Source organism: Triticum aestivum, chromosome 5B (assembly GCF_018294505.1).
Source record: "Triticum aestivum cultivar Chinese Spring chromosome 5B, IWGSC CS RefSeq v2.1, whole genome shotgun sequence".
Lineage (NCBI taxonomy): Eukaryota > Viridiplantae > Streptophyta > Magnoliopsida > Poales > Poaceae > Triticum > Triticum aestivum.
In genome coordinates this window covers 386,505,844-386,525,685 of record NC_057807.1, presented here as the reverse complement: position 1 = coordinate 386,525,685, position 19,842 = coordinate 386,505,844, and the positions used below count along the sequence as shown (strand labels likewise).

Below are 19,842 nucleotides of genomic sequence, written 5' to 3'. Positions count from 1 at the left end.
ACCGAGCGATGTGGTTTTAGTCATTTTCTTTTCTTCGAAAACAAATTTCATAAAATCTTGTGTGATTCATAATAGGATGACTACAACAGCCTCGCGCCTTAGGCCGGCAATCTTCCTTGTCGATGTGATTGAGGACAGCCCTGAAAGTATTTGGTGGAAGGGTATGCCTCTCTGGCAGGGACGCGTTCATGTTAAATAGGGTTCACAAGATACAGGGTTCGGCAGGTGGTTGATAGACTTGACCTCTACTCCAAGCTAAACACAAGATAAGGAGATAAAGATCTATCTAGCCTAACCACCTGCCATGTACAACAAGTCACGCACCCAACACAGCGTTACAACTTGTCACGACACAACAAGCCTATCGTCTAACAAGCCCTTGGACTAAAGCCTCTGATGTTGATGCCATCTACAGGATGATCTCCAAGATCCGCACCTCTGCTATACCGAAAAAGGCTTTCGCCCGTTTTATATATAAAGCACCAACCCACAAGCATCCAGTACAACCACACGTTACGCCACCGCAGCACATGCACACACCCAGGACGGGATACAAAGGCGCTGAGCGCAGCAACACTACTCCTAGCACTACCGCCCCGAAGATATGAAGCTACATATGACGAACCATGCGCTTCAAGGCGGCGCCTTCAGGAAGGAAACGACGTCGGAGCGCCGCCATCGCCCGGTCCAAGGATCAGAGTTTCCCCCGGAGCCGCATGACGGGCAATGAGAGCCGCGACGACACCTTCAAGAAGGGAACGATCTTCGCCGCCGCCGGTCCGTCCGAAGATAGAGCAGGTTTTCACCTCGGCCAACATTCACCGCCACCGAACGCCACACCCCGGCAACCACGCCGCCCACACGGCCATGATGAGCGGGCAACACCAAGGCGCGGACTTTGTCCAAGAGCACCGCGCCGCCACCACCACCAGGGTCGCCGCCCCAGCATCCAAGACCTCGACACCACCTCACCCGTGACCCGTCGCACCCCAACGAAAGAGACGAGCGGAAAGGTCCCACCTTTCGTGCCCCTTGGCAACCCCCAGCGTCGAGACCCAATAGGTCAGCCAGAAATGGCATCCACCGACCCATCCTGCTACCCCAAGCGCGAGATGAGCTCGGTCCTGCAGCAACAAGAGGGGGACGAGGTCAGTCCTGCAACATCGTGCGCGAGACGAGCTCGGTCCTGCTGCATCGTGCGCGAGACGAGCTCTGTCCTGCGGCATCGGGCACGAGACGAGCGGTGGATCGCAGCTGGGAGAGGACCAGCCCTTTGATGGGAGTAGCGCCCGGGCGACAATGAGATGGGGTGAAGGACGAGACGGCCCGAACGCAGACAAACCGACGCCGGAGAAGCCGGCCATTGCCGTGGACAGATCCATCAAGTCACCGTGAAGCCGTCACGACACCGGTAGGCCACCGAGACCTACCCATGCCGCCGCCCACGACCGGAGCAGCAGCCACGCCCGGCGCTGCCCTACCAGCGTCGCCCGGCGGGCTCCAAGCACCGGAGCCGCCGGGCACGCACCACCGAAGCCAGGCGCCACCGGCCGGCCCCAAAAGCCAGATCCGGACGGATCCGGCACGAGACCGGTCGTGCGCCACCTCCCGAGACGGGAGCACCGTAGCCGCCCCGTAGCGCGCAGACCGAGGATCGCCGGAGCTTCGCCACAGCAGGCCACCCCGCCGCCCCCCGAGACCGCCGCCGCGTCGCTGGAACCCGCGGGCGTCCAGCACCATCGCTCGAAGGAGCCGCCCCGCACCGGCGCCCACAAGCGGGCGGGGAAGGAGGGCCGCGCCGCCGCCTCGCCCGCCGGGCTTTGCCCGACGGAGCGCGCCGGCGACGGCGGGGGGGAGGGGAGGGAGGTAGGGCCGAGGGACGCGGCCACAGGGGACCCCATGGGCGCGCGCGGGCGCGCTGCGGGAGGGGAGGGGAGGGGAGGAGAGGGGAAGAGGGGGGAGCGGGGCGGGCCGGGAGGCGCGCGCCCGGGGGCCGGCACTGGCGGGGGTGGAAACCCTAGGGAGGGGAGGGGAGCGGGAGGTTTCTCCACTAAGTTTTTTTGGGCGCACTCACAACTCTGCTATCAACCTGACACCCCCTGCTCCTCCGCTGCTGCCATCACATTAGGCCAACTCCACCGCGCGACCCTATCATGTCCGCCCCCGTCTGTTTGGGGTAAAAGGGACAAACGAGACGGCCCAGCGCGCGGGCGCAAACGGGCTTTTGTCCGCTTTGTGTCCGCTTTTGACCCATCTGCGGCCCAAGTTTGCGCCGCTTTTGGGGTGAAACGGACACCACGCGGACGCGCGGGGTGTCTGCGCGTGTCCTCCCCTGGCCCGCCCGTCGGTGGCACAGGACGGGCCTTTTTCTATCCGCCCCCTCCCTCCCTCCGGCCGCATCCACTCCACTCTTCCCCACTCTTCCCCTCGCCGCCGCCGGCCGCCCGCCCGCTGCCATTGCAGTCGTGCAACTCGGACGCGCGCTTGCCCAGCCCCTTCCTCTCGTCGCCGCCGAGCTACCCAAGCACGGCCACCTTGTTTGCGCACCCGCCGGCCGGATTTGGGGTGGATCCGGTCGGTCTTGAGCTCGCCCGGCTGTGGGAGGCCGGGCCGCGCCATGGACTGGCCGGGCACCTTGCCGGAAGGCCCTGGCAGGGCCGCAAGGCCACATGCAGGCAGTGGCTCGTCCTCTAGCCGCTCGGATCTGCACCGTCGGTGGTCCGCCGGCAGATACGCGAATGGCGGCCGGCCGGGCTCGGTGCTTGCCCAAAAGCTCGTCGGCGCACCGTTGCCCCTCATCAAGTGCGACCACTGCCCAAAGGTGGTCGTGCGCCGCGTGTCTACGACGCCGGAGCATCCCCGATGGGTGTTCATCAAGTGCTTAAACGAAGGGGTGTGTGCTCTTTTTAGCTTCGGTTTGTGCTCTTGAATTAGACTAGTGGTGCTAACATTAAGTTTTATTGTGTAGAACGGATGCAAGTTTTGGTATTGGTGAAAGATCGTGGATGTCGCCTAGAGGGGGGGGGTGAATAGGCGCTTTAAAATAATTACAGTTTAGGCTTGAACAAATGCGGAATAAACCTAGCGGTTAATTTGTCAAGCACAAAACCTACAACAACTAGGCTCACCTATGTGCACCAACAACTTATGCTAAGCAAGATAAGCAACTATGTGATAGGAAGATATATGACAAAGAACAATAAGGCTATCACAAAGTAAAGTGCATAAGTAAAGGGGCTCGGGTAAGAGATAACCGAGGCATGCGGAGACGACGATGTATCCCGAAGTTCACACCCTTGCGGATGCTAATCTCCGTTTGGAGCGGTGTGGAGGCACAATGCTCCCCAAGAAGCCACTAGGGCCACCGTAATCTCCTCACGCCCTCGCACAATGCAAGATGCCGAGATTCCACTAAGGGACCCTTGAGGGCGGTCACCGAACCCGTACAAATGGCGACCCTTGGGGGCGGTCACCGAACCCGTACACTTTGGCAACCCTTGGGGGCGGTCACCGGTACCCGTCGAATTGCTCGGGGCGATCTCCACAACCTAATTGAAGACCCCGACGCTTGCCCGGAGCTTTACACCACAATGATTGAGCTCCAAGCACCACCAACCGTCTAGGGCGCCAAAGCACCCAAGAGGAACAAGCTCAAGGGCACCAAGCACCCAAGAGTAATAAGCTTTTCAACTTGAAACTTCCACGTATCACCGTGGAGAACTCAATCCGATGCACCAAATGCAATGCCAAGGGCACACGGAGTGCCCAAGTCCTTCTCTCCCAAATCCCACCGAAGCAACTAATGCTAGGGAGGAAAATAAGAGGAAGAACAAGAAGGAGAACACCAAGAACTCCAAGATCTAGATCCAAGGGGTTCCCCTCACTTAGAGGAGAAAGTGATTGGTGGAAACGTGGATCTAGATCTCCTCTCTCTTCCCCCCCAAAACTAGCAAGAATCCATGAAGGGATTGAGAGATAGCAAGCTCGGGGAAGGTCAACAATGGGGGAAGAACACGAGCTCAAAGGATAAGGTTCAATGGGGAGGAAGACCCCCTTTTATAGGAGGGGGAAAATCCAACCGTTATGTGCTCAGCCCGCACACGAGCGGTACTACCGCTCTACGAGCGGTACTACCGCTCGGGCGGAAGAAGCAGGGAAAAGGAGCAACAAAACATGAACCTTGGGGGCGGTAGTACCGCTTATAAGCGGTACTACCGCTCACCCCAGCGGTGCTACCGCTGGAGGAGCAGAACACGGGTCCAAAAGAGGCAGGGCAGAGCAGAGTACGGCGGCAGTAATGCAGTAGCGGTACTACCGCTCGACTGGAGCGGTACTACCGCTTATAGGCGGTACTACCGCCCAATCGGGGCGGTACTACCGCTTATAGGCGGAACTGCCGTGCCTTACTGCCGTGCAACTACTGCTAAACCCGACACGAAAAGAGCAAGACCCAAAATCGAGGCGGTAGTAGAGCGGTACTCGAGCGGTACTACCGCTTGAAGCTACAAGCGGTACTACAGCTGCCACCGCGGTACTACCGCAGGGAGAAAACAGAACTGCCATAACTTCTTCATATGAGCTCCGAATTGAGCAAACTCAAGCTTGTTGGATACAAGACAACGAGTAGCATCAAAACAGCGACTGGTTATAGTAAGAAGAGGCAGGGAGGTATGCCTAAGATATAGAGGAGTGAACACTCCATCAAAGAAGAACCGGCAGAACCTCCAACATCGAAAACATCATAGAAGATGCATGTGAACTCCGTTTTCGATGAACTCGAGCTTGTCATCAAGATGACCATAAGCTCCAAAACTCACAAAGAGAACCAAACAAGAACCAAGAAAGATGATGCAAGGATGCAATGGTTTGAGCTCTCTACGAACGATACGATCAAGCAACTCATCGAGAGCCCCCCTTGATAGTACGGCAATCGATCCTAAAACCCGGTCTCCCAATTACGACCATGAGACCGGTAAAATAGAAAACCTATCAAGGGCAAACCTTTGCCTTGCACGAAGTCCACTTGAGCTAGATGATGACGATCTTGACTCCCTCAAGTTGGACCAACTTTCTTGATTGCGTTGGCGCGATGAAGACTAGATGATTACTCCCCCATAGTCCATTATGGGTGAGCCACTCTTTGGATCATCTTCACAAGTCCATTGATACCACAATGGACGGCATGCTTCAATCACTTGATCTCTTCGTGATGCATCACTTGAACTTGCACACCGCATCCTAACCCAACAAAGAACTCTCACGAAGATCATGGGTTAGTACACAAATCATAATTGACAATGCTTACCATATCATGGGATCACTTGATCCCTCTCGGTACATCTTCTACGCTTTGTGTGTTGATCAACTTGATTCACTCTTTGACTTAGTCTTGATCAACCTTTCACAAGGCCAATCTTTTAGGTAATTCCTTGAATAACACCTTGGTCGACACAAACTCTCCTTGAAACCAACATATGTACTCCAAGAAAAGCCTATGGACAAAACCTTCAAATATAACTCAAGGCAACCATTAGTCCATAGAGATTGTCATCAATTACCAAAACAAAACATGGGGGCACCGCATGTTCTTATAATTGGGAAGAAGAGTACATCGATATGTTGATAGAGTGAAATGTAGTGCATGTTCGTGCACTTTTAGCTAGCCTAGAGGCTTTAGATGAGACAAGTGCACTTGTTGCTAGATTAGAGGCTAGGCACGATACTACGTGCGAAAAAGCAACAAGGCACGATACTACGTGTGAGAAAGCAACGTCGACTTCTGGCTTGAAGAAGAAAGGAGGGTGCAACGTCGTGCCTCCTCCACAGATCAACAATGAGTGCATCGAGAAGGCCCTAACCCAGTTCAAGGGAGCAGTTATGGAAGTTGGGTATCTTCTCAAATGTATTCTTGTGGTTCTTGTTTTCTTTGGTCTTGTTTTACTAGTCAAAATATGATGATGTATTTTTCATGTACCAAAAATGAATGATGAAATAAAGTTAAGGACTTGCAAAGAAATATACGCGAATAGGATGGGGCAAATGGATGCGGCCACGCGCTGGTTGCACGGCCACCGTATCCCAGGACAGGCCCGGACACGATCCCAAATCCCTACCCAAACGGACAGAATTCGGACAAAACGGACGTCCGTTTGGGATCGCGCGGTGGAGTTGGCCTTACTCCTTTTGTTCGTCCTAGTGCCTACGGGCGGGCATGTGTGCCTTGTTTTATGTACCTGCGTCTCGGTACTTGGTCATGTGTGCCTTTGAACTACGGTTTATTTGGTACTTTGTTGTATGCCGGTCGACATTGCCGTGAAGATTCTATTTATACGGGCTCAAACTTTAAAAAAAAAAAAATGAATTACACATGTTTATCTGGATTGCTGGAATAAATCAAATCTTCGTGAATTCCGGAGCCGGTACGGTTTTCCGAAGTTTCACCGAAACATGGCATCTTGACCTTGAGGATACAAGCAATTTAGATTTGAGTGTGCAAACCGTGTTAACGTCGGGGTTTATTCGTACTTGCCCTCTGACCATATCTATCATTAGATCATGATACTCAGTGTTTTCTTTTTATTTGTCTGCGTTGCCCGAGTGCAGAAGCTCTTTGCCGCGGCCGCCGGCGAGTGGATCCTCGTCACCAGCCCGACGCCGTTCAACCGCTGCGTGCTGCTGCGCTGCCCGTCCGTGTCCTTCGAGGACGGGGGCGTGCTGCTCGACGGCGTCAACGAGCGCCTGCTCACCCAGGACCGCCACTACGTCAACCTCAGCCGGGGCAGCATCCCCGCCGCGCCCGCCGGGCAGGGCGCCGGCGAGGTCTCCTACCAGCGGCTCTGCATCCCCCTCGAGGACGGCGGGGTGATCGCGCTTGACTGGCCCGCTAACCTGGATCTGGACAAGGAGCATGGCCTTGATTCCACGGTGCTCGTCGTGCCCGGCACCCCCAAGGGGAGCATGGACAGGGGCATCGAGATGTTCGTGCTGGATGCGCTCAAGAATGGCTACTTCCCCATTGTTATGAACCCCAGAGGGTGCGGCGGATCACCGGTTACTACGCCAAGGTGAAGTTAGTCACTATAGCTCTTTTACAGTTTGCGATTCCGCACATTTAGCACACATATCATATCATTGTTGGAGTAAATTAATAGGCGTCAGAAACATTTTCTGTATGCCCAATTTTCGGGCTATTATATCGCGGCGGCAGAAACAGTGATTAAGAGTGAACTGTAAGTATCTGGAAATGGCTATATTATTTGTTGCTTGGATCATATTTACAAACTTGAGTACTAAATTGACCAAGATATATTCTAACAGGTAATGCCATATGCTTGCTGTCTGTACATAATTTTGAATTTTGGTACTCCCCTCTCTGAGACCAGGGCTATAGTAGTACTATAGAAAATTTAAGTTTATGAGAGCCAAAACAGATCAGTAAGTGCAGCTTCAAAGCTGTAGGAAGTACTCCCTCCGTCCCATAATATAAGATGTTATTACATCCAATATGTGAGTATATTGAATGTAATAAGATCTTATATTATGGGATGGAGGGAGTATTTTGTTATTGCAACGTGATGTTGTCAAGTAAAGTTCAGCCAGTGTAGCGAAGCATAGTATTACTGTACTAAACAAACTTCTTCTGTAGGTTATTTACAGCGGCTGACAGTGATGACATCTGCACAACGATCCGCTTTATAAACAGCAAAAGGCCATGGACGACAATAATGGGTGTTGGGTGGGGTTATGGTGCCAATATGCTGACAAAGTACCTTGTGGAAGCTGGAGAGTCTACTCCTCTTACGGCTGCTGTTTGTATCGACAATCCTTTTGACCTACAGGAAGCAACAAGAACATTTCCTCATAATATCGCTCTTGATCAAAAGCTCACAGCTGGCTTGGTTGATATTCTGCGTGCCAATAAGGTTGTGACCCCACACTAGTAGTATCTCCTTTCCACATCTTGTAAACAGAGCAATAGCGTAAGCTGTGCATGTTAAATAACTTGACCAGCCAGCTGCCCCTGAGATGGCCTGCATTTGCAAGCAGTCTTTCTTCTCCAGAGTAGGACATTTAGTCTGTTTTATTGTTTCAGGAACTCTTTCAAGGAAAAGATAAAGACTTTGATGTCCAAAAGGCTTTATCGGCGAACTGTTTGCGTGACTTTGATGGAGCAATATCCATGGTTTCACATGGGTTTGCTAATGTTGATGACTTCTATTCGGAAAATAGCGTGAGGCCTTTAGTTGCCGGCGTGAAAATACCTGTACTCTTTATACAGGTATAAGCCTAAAATGATTACACATCATACCAGTCTAATGTTCTTTTTGAATTTTTTATATCAATCCAATGTTAGGATATGTGAATGTATTAACTCCCAGATTATGCTAAAATCCAGCTACATGCTCTGTCAATACTGCCTTTCTGGTTATCTAACTTTGAAGCCATATCTTGCAGAGTGATGATGGGACTGTGCCACTTTTGTCAGTACCGCGCAGTTCAATATCAGAAAATCCTTTTACCAGCCTTCTCCTTTGTTCTTGTGTACACTCAACTGGATTCACCTTTGAGAGATACACTGAATTATGGTGCCAGAATCTTACCCTGGAGGTAAACATTGCCATTTTTTATTTTGACTCCAATAGAGACATTTTTGTACCACCTCAAAGAAGAGTTTATATTTTATCTTCAACGTGATCTCTACCCCAGCTCCCTGCTGTTGAAGGTTTCCACATAAAAAACAACAAAACGTGATTGTTATGTGCGTGGGCACGCACACGTGCATGCTTACTCATAATGTGTTAGCTGACTCTCTTGAGACTGCTTTATCCCTTTTCTCTGGTTTTTATTTAACTATACTTATTTAGATGCATGAGTTGATCCATTTTAAGTGATGGCACCAAACTCTTTTGCTTGCAGTCTCCATGGTAGTTAACATTCTTATGGATCGCTTCTGCAATTACTTATTTCATGTTGTCATGTTGCTCATTTCAGCTGTCACGTTAAATTGGTCTTTGGGTTTATGCAGTGGTTGTCAGCAGTGGAGTTTGCTCTTCTTAAGGGTCGTCGTCGTCATCCGCTTATCAAAGATGTGGATATCACTGTTAACCCATCCAAAGGTCTAGCATTCACCGCACCTCAACCGAATGATAAGAAGGTCCCCAAAGAGGACAATTTTCATGAGCAAGCTCAGTTTTTTCTCTCTAATAATTTTCCCCATGGAATAAATGGGCTGCTCAATGATTCTGCAAATGAATATTATGGTGCTCAAAACAGCGAAAATGGGCTGCTCACTGATTCTGCAAATGGATATTCTGGTGCTCAAAACAGCGAAAATGGGCTGCTCACTGATTCTGCAAATGGATATTCTGGTGCTCAAAACAGCAAAAATGGGCTGCTCACTGATTCTGCAAATGGATATTCTGGTGCTCAAAACAGCGAAAACGGGCCGTTAAAAGATAATGGTGACGTAGGCAGGATAAGCAAAGAGGCTGATGAAGAGGAGCCAGAAGAGATTCCTGAAGATGTTGAAAAAGGTCATGTACTACAATCAGCAGGTCTTGTGGTGAATATGCTGGATGCTACAATGCCTGGCACTCTGGATGATGATCAAAAGAAGAAGGTATAGTAGATCTACATGATATTTTCTGTTGAGTCAGATTTCTCGATGCCTTATAACATTCCATTTCCAAGGTCATAGGCCAGTCATGGCACGTTCTTTTCTGTTCATCGTGTAATTTATGATGTTTATAGAAATACTGAGTTTATAGTAGGAAAACTCAAATTTTCTTGCTGTAGTCTTGTGAGTGCGTCAAGTTGCTTACATGTTTCTTTCTTGTCATAAGGTTATGGTGGCAGTAGAACAAGGCGAATCCCTTGTGAAAGCTCTAGAAGAAGCTGTACCTGAAGATGTGCGTGGAAAGCTTACGTCGTCTGTGACTGAAATTTTACAATCTAAACGACACAATTTCAATTTGGATGCATTGAAGCGCGGCTGGACTAATGCAAGATCAACCACCAAGACAGTGGTCCAAGAAAAGGTCAAAGAGTCGGATCATGAGAGTGGAGTTAAGGATGCCAAAATTGTTGACCAGAACAGGAGTGTTACATCCATTGGTGAGGGAGACCAAAAAGATACTAATCTGACCTCAAACGACAACAATCCTGCTGAAGGTATTGATTTATCACAATCAAAGCCTTACCAAGCTTCTGGACCTGTCGGAACTGGAATCGAAACGGGAAATGATCAGATTCAACTCGATAAACCTGAGAGAGATAGCTCTGGAGTGAATGAAAGCAGTGAAGAGAAGCAAGAGGCCGATCAGGGCAGTGTAACAGACCCAAAGCATCTTTCTGATGATCCATCAACAGCCAATTCAAACGGAACTCCCAGAGAGCGAGTGCAGTCGGCAGATGCTACAGCAGAGCAGAATCCACAATCCAATATGGTAGACAAGGAAGTCGATGCAGTTCATACCAATGAAGATAAGGTTGTACTTAATGTTGTTGATCAGAGCACGCAAATCTCTAAAACAGAAGAATCTAAACATCCGTCAGTTAATAATGTGAGACAGGCATTAGATGCCTTAACTGATTTTGATGACTCGACTCAAATGGCTGTCAATAGTGTGTTCGGAGTTATTGAAAATATGATCGACCAGTTTCAAAAGCACAAGGACTCTGAGGACAGGGAGAATTCTGATGGAGCCACCGATAAGCCTCCTGTGGATGAGACAGAGTCTGATGCGATGGTGGATGTGGACAATGATTTAAGTGGAAAGGACAAAAATCCATCATCATCTGGTGAATCACAACATAATACTTCTGTTAAAGATCGTCCGATCATGTCTGAAGATCATAATTTTAGTGAGAAAAAATCTGATTTGAACACTGTTCCACCTTCGAAAGGAAAAATCAGAAATTCTCAAAGAAATATACCTGGAAATGATGTTGATGGTGATGTCGGGAAGATGGTGAGTGTCTCACCTGATTACTTGTTGGATGTAGCTGCCAGTTCTTATTTGAAGGTGCAGTATGCTTTGTACCTTCATGAATATCTTACAAGACAACTGCAACTTCAGTCACCAGGTTTGAACTCGGCAACTGATCTTTTCCTTGATCCGCAAGAGGGTAAATGGAAACTAGCAGATCAAATGGACAATGTGCAAGGTGACATTTCTATATCTGGAAAATATAGCTTCGTCAATGAAGGGATCAAGCATGCAGATTCCTCGCAAGCTCCACCTAGGACAGGCAATGTCATTTTGCCACCATACTCAGCTCTGCGAAATTTTGCAGATTCTGAAACCAAAAGGAAGGTAATTGAGAAGTTGCCTGGTACTGCTTTGAGACAGACACTCACATACTTTATTACTGATGAGTTAACAAATACCCTCAAAACTGAAGTTGGTCGCAGACTGGGGATAACAAAAGCTGAGAAACTTCAAAGAAGTCTTGCACATGATGTAGAACGACTCGCTACTCAAGTTTCTAGAACTATTGTCCATGACTCTGAGTTATACAGAGCAACATCTGTGCAGAGGAATCCAACGACTGTGAAATTTGGTGTGGTCCATGGCGAAAATGTTGTTGAAGCTGTATCAACTGCAGTTCTGCAATCTCATGATCTGAGAAAGGTTCTTCCAGTGGGTGTAATAGTTGGTGTAACTTTAGCGTCCTTGAGAAACTACTTCCACGTTGGTGTCTCTAAGCATGACAACCTTACAGAAGCTGCGGTCAAGTCAGGAATTTTGGATGAGGATCTTATTATTCAGGATGCCGGCGAAGGAAATATAGATAATCTTTCCACTCAGAAAGAAGCAAATGCTGATCTTTGCACACAAAAAGAAGCAAATACAGATTATTATAAAGAAAAACCCGGTGAGCACAAGCAACAGGAGATAACAAAGTCAGATGGTAAAGGCATGATGGTTGGGGCTGTAACGGCTGCCCTAGGTGCTTCTGCATTCGTAGCACATCATCAAGTAAGCAAATAATGTCATGTTGTTTCATTTTTGTTCATAATTAAGCTGGATGGAAATAAAACACATGGATACTGGAGTCCGGCTCAGCCTTTTGTTTTAACATAGTAAATATCTGTAGTACTATTAGGTACTAGTTCTCATTGATCAGTTGTCACAAGTTCAACAGTGCACAAAGGTTGTTCCTTATAGTGCGTTCCATGTTGCATATTTGAGTTATTCTTGATTCCTAATTATTATTGTTGAAATATTCTGTTTAATTATTTATTCTAACAATACAGTTTTTTTTATATTTCAGCAAAAGAATGCTGAAGAGCATGATAGCATGGATAGCACTCAGCATAATCTTGACGACACTGAACTGGAAAAGGGCCAGAACAACTTAGTGAGAAGCTTTGCTGAGAAAGCCATGTCTGTTGCAGCTCCGGTGGTACCCAAGAAGGGTGGTGGTGAACTTGATCACGATAGGTCTGTTTAATGTTGCCATTGCATTTATCATCTTTATTCTCTCTTTGTTGTCTCTTGAATACCCTTACCATGTCTGTCTTTGGCAACAGGCTTGTTGCTGTTCTAGCTGAACTAGGGCAAAGAGGTGGAATCTTGAAATTTGTGGGGAAAATTGCTCTACTCTGGGGAGGTATTCGTGGTGCTATGAGCTTGACTGACAGGCTCATCTTGTTCTTACGTATCAGCGAGCGTCCCTTATTTCAGAGGTTAGTTCTTCCAACTTACAATTTTCTCCAGAAATATATCCAGATAGAGAAGAAACATAATTCAAATGACATTTCTTCGTCCATAGATTATGTTAGAAGGGTATGAAAGTATTAAAATGGCTGGCAGGATGCCCGTGCGTTGCAATGAATTTTGAATCAGCAAACCATAAGTTCCAGTCGTTTTTAGCGCGCTACACTAAATCAATCACCTCGTAGAACTAGTTGCCAGTTTGCTACATTATATGATAACACCATTAGTTTCAGCATAGCCTTATTTTGTAAGCATCACGAGTGTTATCAATGAATGGTTCGTTCTGTAGTGTAGTGGTTATTTGAACAATGGTTTGATTAATTTTTTTTTCTTACTGCAAGTGTACTATGAAATCAGGAATACTGAACCCACCCCTTCTTATATTACGGTGGTGGAACCTCTGCTGAGTATACATATTAGTTACTCCCTCTGTATCTAGTGTCAGAAAACGTCTTATATTTTGATACAAAGGGAGTATACATTTTCATGGTAATGTCTAATTATCATGCTGTGCTTAACTCGCCCTTCTCAAATTCTTAGGATTATGGGATTTTCCTTCATGGTACTTGTTCTATGGTCTCCTGTGGTGATTCCTTTACTGCCAACTCTTGTTCAAAGCTGGACAATAAGCGCTTCAACAGGAATTGTTGGGGATGCTTGCATTGTTGGTCTGTATGTCTCTATAATGATACTTGTAATGCTATGGGGAAAAAGAATACGTGGCTATGAGGATCCAGTTGATCAATATGGAATGAATCTTGCATCTTCATCAAGGGTATGATCATTGCTTAGTCTCGTGTGCAAATATCTGTCAAATGTTCCTGGCACATATACATGACAACTAAACCTTTGATTGCAGCTGCAAGAATTTTTCCAAGGTCTTGTCGGAGGCGTGTCTGTCGTTTGGTTGGTGCATTCGATAAGCATTTTACTTGGCTTTGCAACTTTTGGAGAAGGGACGCCTTCATTCTTACCATTTGATCTTCTCAAATCTTCAAGAAATGTATTGTTGCCAGCTCTTAGAGGGTTTATCACAGCAACTAGCATTTCTGTGGTGGAAGAAGTGGTTTTCAGATCATGGCTTCCAGAAGAAGTTGCAGTTGATCTTGGTTACTACAATGCTATTCTGATGTCTGGAGTTGCTTTTTCTCTGATTCACCGGTATATCCAGTCGAGCCACCATCCCTTCTGTTATTTCACTACTTAATTTTTCAGCACATGGTTCATGTTACTACTGGTAGTTGTCGTGGCGATCGTAATTGAATTTGGGATCTAAAACCCATGAGCAGCTGAGCGTGATTTGGGGGCAATCATTAAAACCCGTGAGCAACTGAGCGGCGTGGTTCCGCAGACGGTACTGTGGTGGGGTGGGTGTGGGAACTGGGTGAAGGGGACAAGCAGGGGAGGGGAGTGGCAGAAAATGGGATGGATGGAGTACAGTTTTTTTTAAATGGTCTATGGTTAGTCGAACATAGAAGTGCCTAGCAATCCTACAAAATAAAGCTTGATTTCACGGCAGTTAACAAGCAGATTAGGACCTTTCTGTAGCAACCTTGAAAAATGTTTATAATATAAAATGATTAAGGCCAACAGTTGTGTGGGTTGATGTATATATATATATATATTTGCACCAAGCATGATCTGTTGTGAGACCAAGTAACAAAAGGTGTTAACATTTTTACAAATGAATGGCAGGTCTCTACCTTCAGTACCAGGCTTCGTGCTACTTTCCCTGGTGCTTTTTGGGCTTAAGCAAAGAACGCAGGGGAATCTTGCTGCACCGATTGGCCTGCGATCTGGAATTATGACTGCTAGTTATCTCACACAAACCAGTCGCATTATTGCATTCAAACCTGAAACTCCATTCTGGATGATTAGTACATATCATCTTCATCCGTTTGATGGTGCGATTGGGTTAAGTATTTGTGCATTACTTGCGATCCTTTTCTTCCCTCAGAGACCTGTTCAGAAGGATACATCTGCGTCATGAGAATTGGGAGGACCCACAAAAGTACTCTTTGAGGCCAGTTTCAACAAGATATCACGTCTGCACAAAACGTGAGCACTGAAGGGCTGCTCCAGTGTATACTATGTTAGCTCACACTGACGCACTGTAACTTGCTCGAAAAAGAGCACCCGGCTAGCAGCTTGATTACACCGAGGGGTGCTGCCGATGGAATGGAGCTGTGGGGGGTTCATACCCTTGGCAAATTTGTATACTACTCTTTTCTGGACTCTTGACAGATGTACTCTGTTATTGGTCGTGGTAACAACATAAACTCCGAGCAGGGATGATTTGTTTCGTTCATCATTATAAGGTATGTATGTTTGAACTGCAGTTATACTTTGTTTCCTGTCTGCTAAATTATTAATTCGGCTCTGTCCAATGTTATTGCGAATGCAGGTGGGGCGGTATCGTATAAACTACCCAGGAAGCTGGATATATCTTGGAGAGAAATTAGCAGATATCATAATGTGAAGTCGATACTTGTGCCATTTGGTGGAGTATGTGTGCTGACTGCCTTAACTTCTTTTAGAAATACTTCATGCTGACTAATTGGTGTATAGGTTTGTTCTTTAGATCTAACTAAGGGTGTGTTTGGTTCACGCCCCAGCTAGCCACGCCAATTTTTTGGTATGACCAAAGCGAAGGCATGACCAAAATTTTGGCAAGCTGATGTTGTTTGGTTCAGAGCCAATGTATCCTTCAAATTTTTGGCAAAACGGGCCTTTGCTTGGTTCGTGACCAACTGGTACCATGATTATTATACTACATGAAAAACATTTAACGAGATATTAAACGCATCTATTTTTTAGAAGTGAGAAGTATGTACGGATTAAAAAACTTATATGCAAATCTATATAAAAAAGAATGCCAAAACAATGCCACGCAATTATCGCAAGTTGAAACACAAATCCCGTACAGCACGCCATGCTGCATGCAGTCCTTTTTTTTCGAAGCTTGTTGCATGCATCTGCTAATCACGCGGAAGCAGCGACGTGATTTCTTTACTGATTTACTACCGCTAACAGAAATAGTCTTACCCTGCAGAACCCCTTTAAAAAAATATCGTACCACTACCTACTATGTAGGGCCCACCAAGAGCAGCATGCCAATTTTTTGGCGCAGCTTTTGCTCGCCCACATCTCGCCGGCGCGTTGGCGAAAAATACACGGAGGAACGCCCTGGTCGTTGGGCGTGACAAATATTTGGCAATGATCCAAACAACCACCAAATTTCATGGGCTGGCCAAATTTTTGGCATGGTTAGTTTCGGTAGCAATCCAAACAGCCCCTAAGCCTCCTTTTGATATTTCGGAACACAAGCATGTCCAAGTTTTGGGGTGGAAAATTTTGACAGCACATACTGTATGTAGAAGATAGTCACATGACAGAGTTAGCTGATACATCATACACAGTTGTGTATCTTCCTCGATGACAGAATCTCACTGACTGTAAGGTTCAGTGCAAGTATAATGTTGCCTGTATGTATAGAAGAATCCGTCGAGACCTGCAAAGAGAAATAGCCATTTGTACTATATGTAATATTTCCACAAAAATGTAATACGTTGCCTCAACTTCTCTCACGTAGGCTCTGTTAGCAGCCGGTCCATCAAGTCCACTACAAGGGACGGCACAAGCCAAGTCAGCGACGACTACGTCAACCCTTCGAGCTCTGTCGTTGACAGTGGACCAAGCAAGAGGATTCCAAGCAAGAGGATTCGACGAAGCAAGAGGATTCGATGCCCGTCCACTCGCTACGCAGGCAAGGAGTGGGTCACATGCTCTGTTAAATAGGGAAGGAAATGGTCATTAGGGATTTGGCCAGTCTGCCGTTTGCTTGTAACTCTCTTCCTCCTTCCTCCGGGCTTGTAATTTCGAATTAGAGCTACAGATCTGAGGGATGTTCGTCAGTAGAGAGAGATCCTAGCCCTTTGCTAACAATTGGTACTCAGAGCCAAAATTCTCCACCCCCGTTGCACTGGAGCATCACTAGGACACGCGTGCGGCGGTGGGCCGGCGGTGAGAGCCGATGGAGAACCTTTCTATGGAGGGCAAGGCGCTGTACGAGACGCTCACGTCTGCGGCGACGATCGCCCACCAGCAACAGAAGAAAGAGCTTGAGGAGCTCATCATCGCGGTGGTCGGCCACGCCGTTGACACGGCGATCTCCAAGTCTATTCCGCTCGCAGTCGACCAGGCGTTGGGATTCGTGGTCGAGGACTTGCAAGCCTACACCGATGGCGCTGAGCAGGACCTACACAAGCAAATCTGCGAGCTCCGCGCCTCGATTGGTCTCACCTCCAACTCGGGCACGGCGACAGTGCAGCCGCCTTCGTCCAGGGGAGCGGCGGAGACCGGCCCCGATGGGCACGGCGGACATTCGACTACATGGGGATCGGGATCTGGGGCTTCGCTGCCCTATGTTCCGCCTCCGGCACGAGGTATCACCGATCCGCCCCCATCCTCCTCGTTTGCCAGTCTGATTCATCGTGAGCGTCGCGCATCTCAGTTTCAGTCCCAATCTCACCATAACCGCACACCGAAGTATGATTTCCCCCGTTTCGACGATGACAATCCTAAGTTCTGGCAGGCCCGGTGTGAAGATTACTTTGCTCTATTTGATACTGACCCTGCGCTATGGATAGTCGCCGCGATGTAGTTTGAAGGGCCTGCAGCGCGTTGGCTTGCATCGGTTCAGTCTAAGTTTGTGCATGCGTCTTGGCAGGAATTTAGTGCTGCAATGGTGCATAGGTTTGGGCGAACTCAGCACCAAACCTTGATTCGTCACCTATACCACTTGCGCCAAACTGATTCAGTAGATGATTACATCCTGGAATTCTCGGCTCTAATGGATCAACTTTCTGCATATGAACCTAATTCTGATATGATGCACTATACTACTCATTTCATAGATGGTTTAAAACATGCTGCTCGTGTAATTGTGGCTGTTCAACGCCCCCTAGATCTCGATATTGCATATTGTATTGCATCTGTGCAGGAAGAGGTGGGCGAGGGCGATACCGAGCTTAATTCTTCGGGGTACAGTCGATGACCAAGTTCCTCTTCATCGAGCCGTCAGTACAAGGCTAAACCTCCCGATGAGCTTCGTGAGCCCAATGTCAAACCAACTCAGGCGGATGATAAATTAGCTACCCTGAAAGCATATCGTCGTGCAAAAGGACTCTATTATATCCGCCGTGAATGTTGGGGCCGTGATCATAAATGCAAGACAATTGTGCAATTACATGTGGTGCAGGAGATGTTGGAATTCTATGATCTTACTTCTCCAGACTCTGATGATAGTGCTCATGATTTGATGGTGTTGTCGACAGAAGCTCAGTCTGATAAATCTGAACCCAGTGCTATCAAGCTCAGTTGTCAGTTGCAAGGGCAATGGTTTGTGTTTCTGTTGGACTCAGGTAGTTCCCATTCTTTCCTCGGTGCTAAGGCAACAGAAATTGTTCCGGGGCACAAGCTACTAGCTCGTAAGCAACAAGTTCGAGTGGCAGGAGGGGGTCATCTTGAGTGCACTCATATGATACCAAAATGTTCTTGGTCAGCAGATGGACACACATTCAAGTCTGATTTCAAAATCTTGCCATTGCAGTTTTACGATGGGATCATTGGTATGGATTGGTTGGCTGCTAGAGGCACTATGCAGGTGAATTGGGAGCAAAAGTGGCTTTCGTTTGAGCACCTTGGGCAATGAATATTCTTCCAAGGGCATCCCCCTGTCGTGTTTGATATTACTATTGTTGAGCTGCAGATAATTCAAGGGCAACATAATCTTGACCTTCCTGAAGAAATACAATGCTTGTTGGATGGTTTCTCTGTAGTTTTTGATGCTCCTACTGGACTTTCACCTTGCCGTGCTTGTGATCACAAGATTCCGTTGATTCCGGATGCACAACCAGTAAACATCCGGCCGTATCGCTATTCTCCTGAGCTCAAGACTGAAATTGAGAAGCAAATTGCGGAGATGTTGCAATCAGGGATCATCAAACCCAGTACTAGCCCTTTTGCTTCACCCATTATCATGGTCCGGAAGAAGGATGGAACCTGGCGCCTTTGTGTTGATTATCGCCATCTGAACTTGTTGACAGTGAAGAGCAAGTATCCAATGCCTGTTATCGATGAGCTTTTGGATGAGATATCCGGTGCATCTTGGTTTACCAAACTGGACCTTCGTGCAGGTTATCATCAAATCCGTTTGGCCCCTGGAGATGAGTACAAGACGACGTTCCACACACACAATGGCCATTTTGAATTCTCTATCTTGACTTTTGGGCTCACTGAGGGCCCTTGTACTTTTCAATCTGTCATGAAAATGGATCTCTCACCTGTTCTACGTCATTGTGATGTGGTGTTTTTCAATGACATTCTCATCTTCAGCAAGACGTATGCCGAGCATATCGAGCACTTGCGTCAGGTGCTCCAGTTACTTGCAGAGAAGCAATGGAAAGTCAAAGGATCCAAGTGTACTTTTGCCAAGCGATCTGTGCAGTATCTTGGTTATGTGGTTTCAGAAGAAGGTGTTGCTACTGACCCTCAGAAAGTGGCAGATGTTCAAAACTGGCCTACTCCTACTTCTCTCAAAGAACTTCGTGGATTTCTGGGACTGTCGGGCTACTACCGTAAATTTGTCCGTCAACATGGCGTCATCAGTCAACCTCTGACACACTTGCTCCGTAAGAACGTTCCTTTTGTCTGGACAATTGACTCTCAACTAGCCTTTGACACCCTAAAGCAAGAATTAGTGAGTGCTCCTGTGTTGGCCTTGCCAGATTTCAAAGTTTAGTTTGTCATTGAGACGGATGCAAGTGACACTGGCGTGGGCGCTATACAGATGCAACGTGGACACCCTCTGGCATATGTGAGCAAGGGATTGGGACCGCGAACGAGGGGCCTGTCAACTTATGAAAAGGAATATATGGCTATCCTACTAGCTGTTGAACAATGGCGTGCATACTTGCAACACGCTGAATTTTTGATTCTTACTGATCATTGCAGTCTGGCACATGTGGGTGATCAGTGTTTGCACACTCCTTGGCAGCAAAAAGTGTTCACTAAGCTACTTGGATTGCAATTTCAGATTAAGTATAAGAAGGGAATTCAT

The 19,842-nt window shown here is 47.5% G+C and overlaps 1 protein-coding gene across 2 annotated transcripts; it reads left to right on the top strand.

The window, feature by feature from the left end:
- Positions 1-6,540: 6,540 nt before the first annotated feature.
- Positions 6,541-15,516, top strand: LOC123111992 (uncharacterized). 2 transcript variants are annotated; one of them, XM_044532884.1, is made up of 12 exons: positions 6,541-7,064; positions 7,646-7,922; positions 8,093-8,278; positions 8,455-8,607; positions 9,026-9,619; positions 9,843-11,981; positions 12,277-12,446; positions 12,536-12,691; positions 13,263-13,497; positions 13,582-13,883; positions 14,418-15,040; positions 15,127-15,516. In XM_044532884.1, exons 1-11 carry the CDS (start codon positions 6,556-6,558, stop codon positions 14,710-14,712), a joined length of 5,016 nt encoding a protein of 1,671 aa, XP_044388819.1. In that variant the 5' UTR covers positions 6,541-6,555; the 3' UTR covers positions 14,713-15,040; positions 15,127-15,516. The 2 variants fall into 2 exon arrangements, with proteins under 2 accessions (XP_044388819.1, XP_044388820.1); XM_044532885.1 differs by lacking the exon at positions 6,541-7,064 and having other exon boundaries at positions 7,867-7,922; positions 8,992-9,619.
- Positions 15,517-19,842: the final 4,326 nt, after the last annotated feature.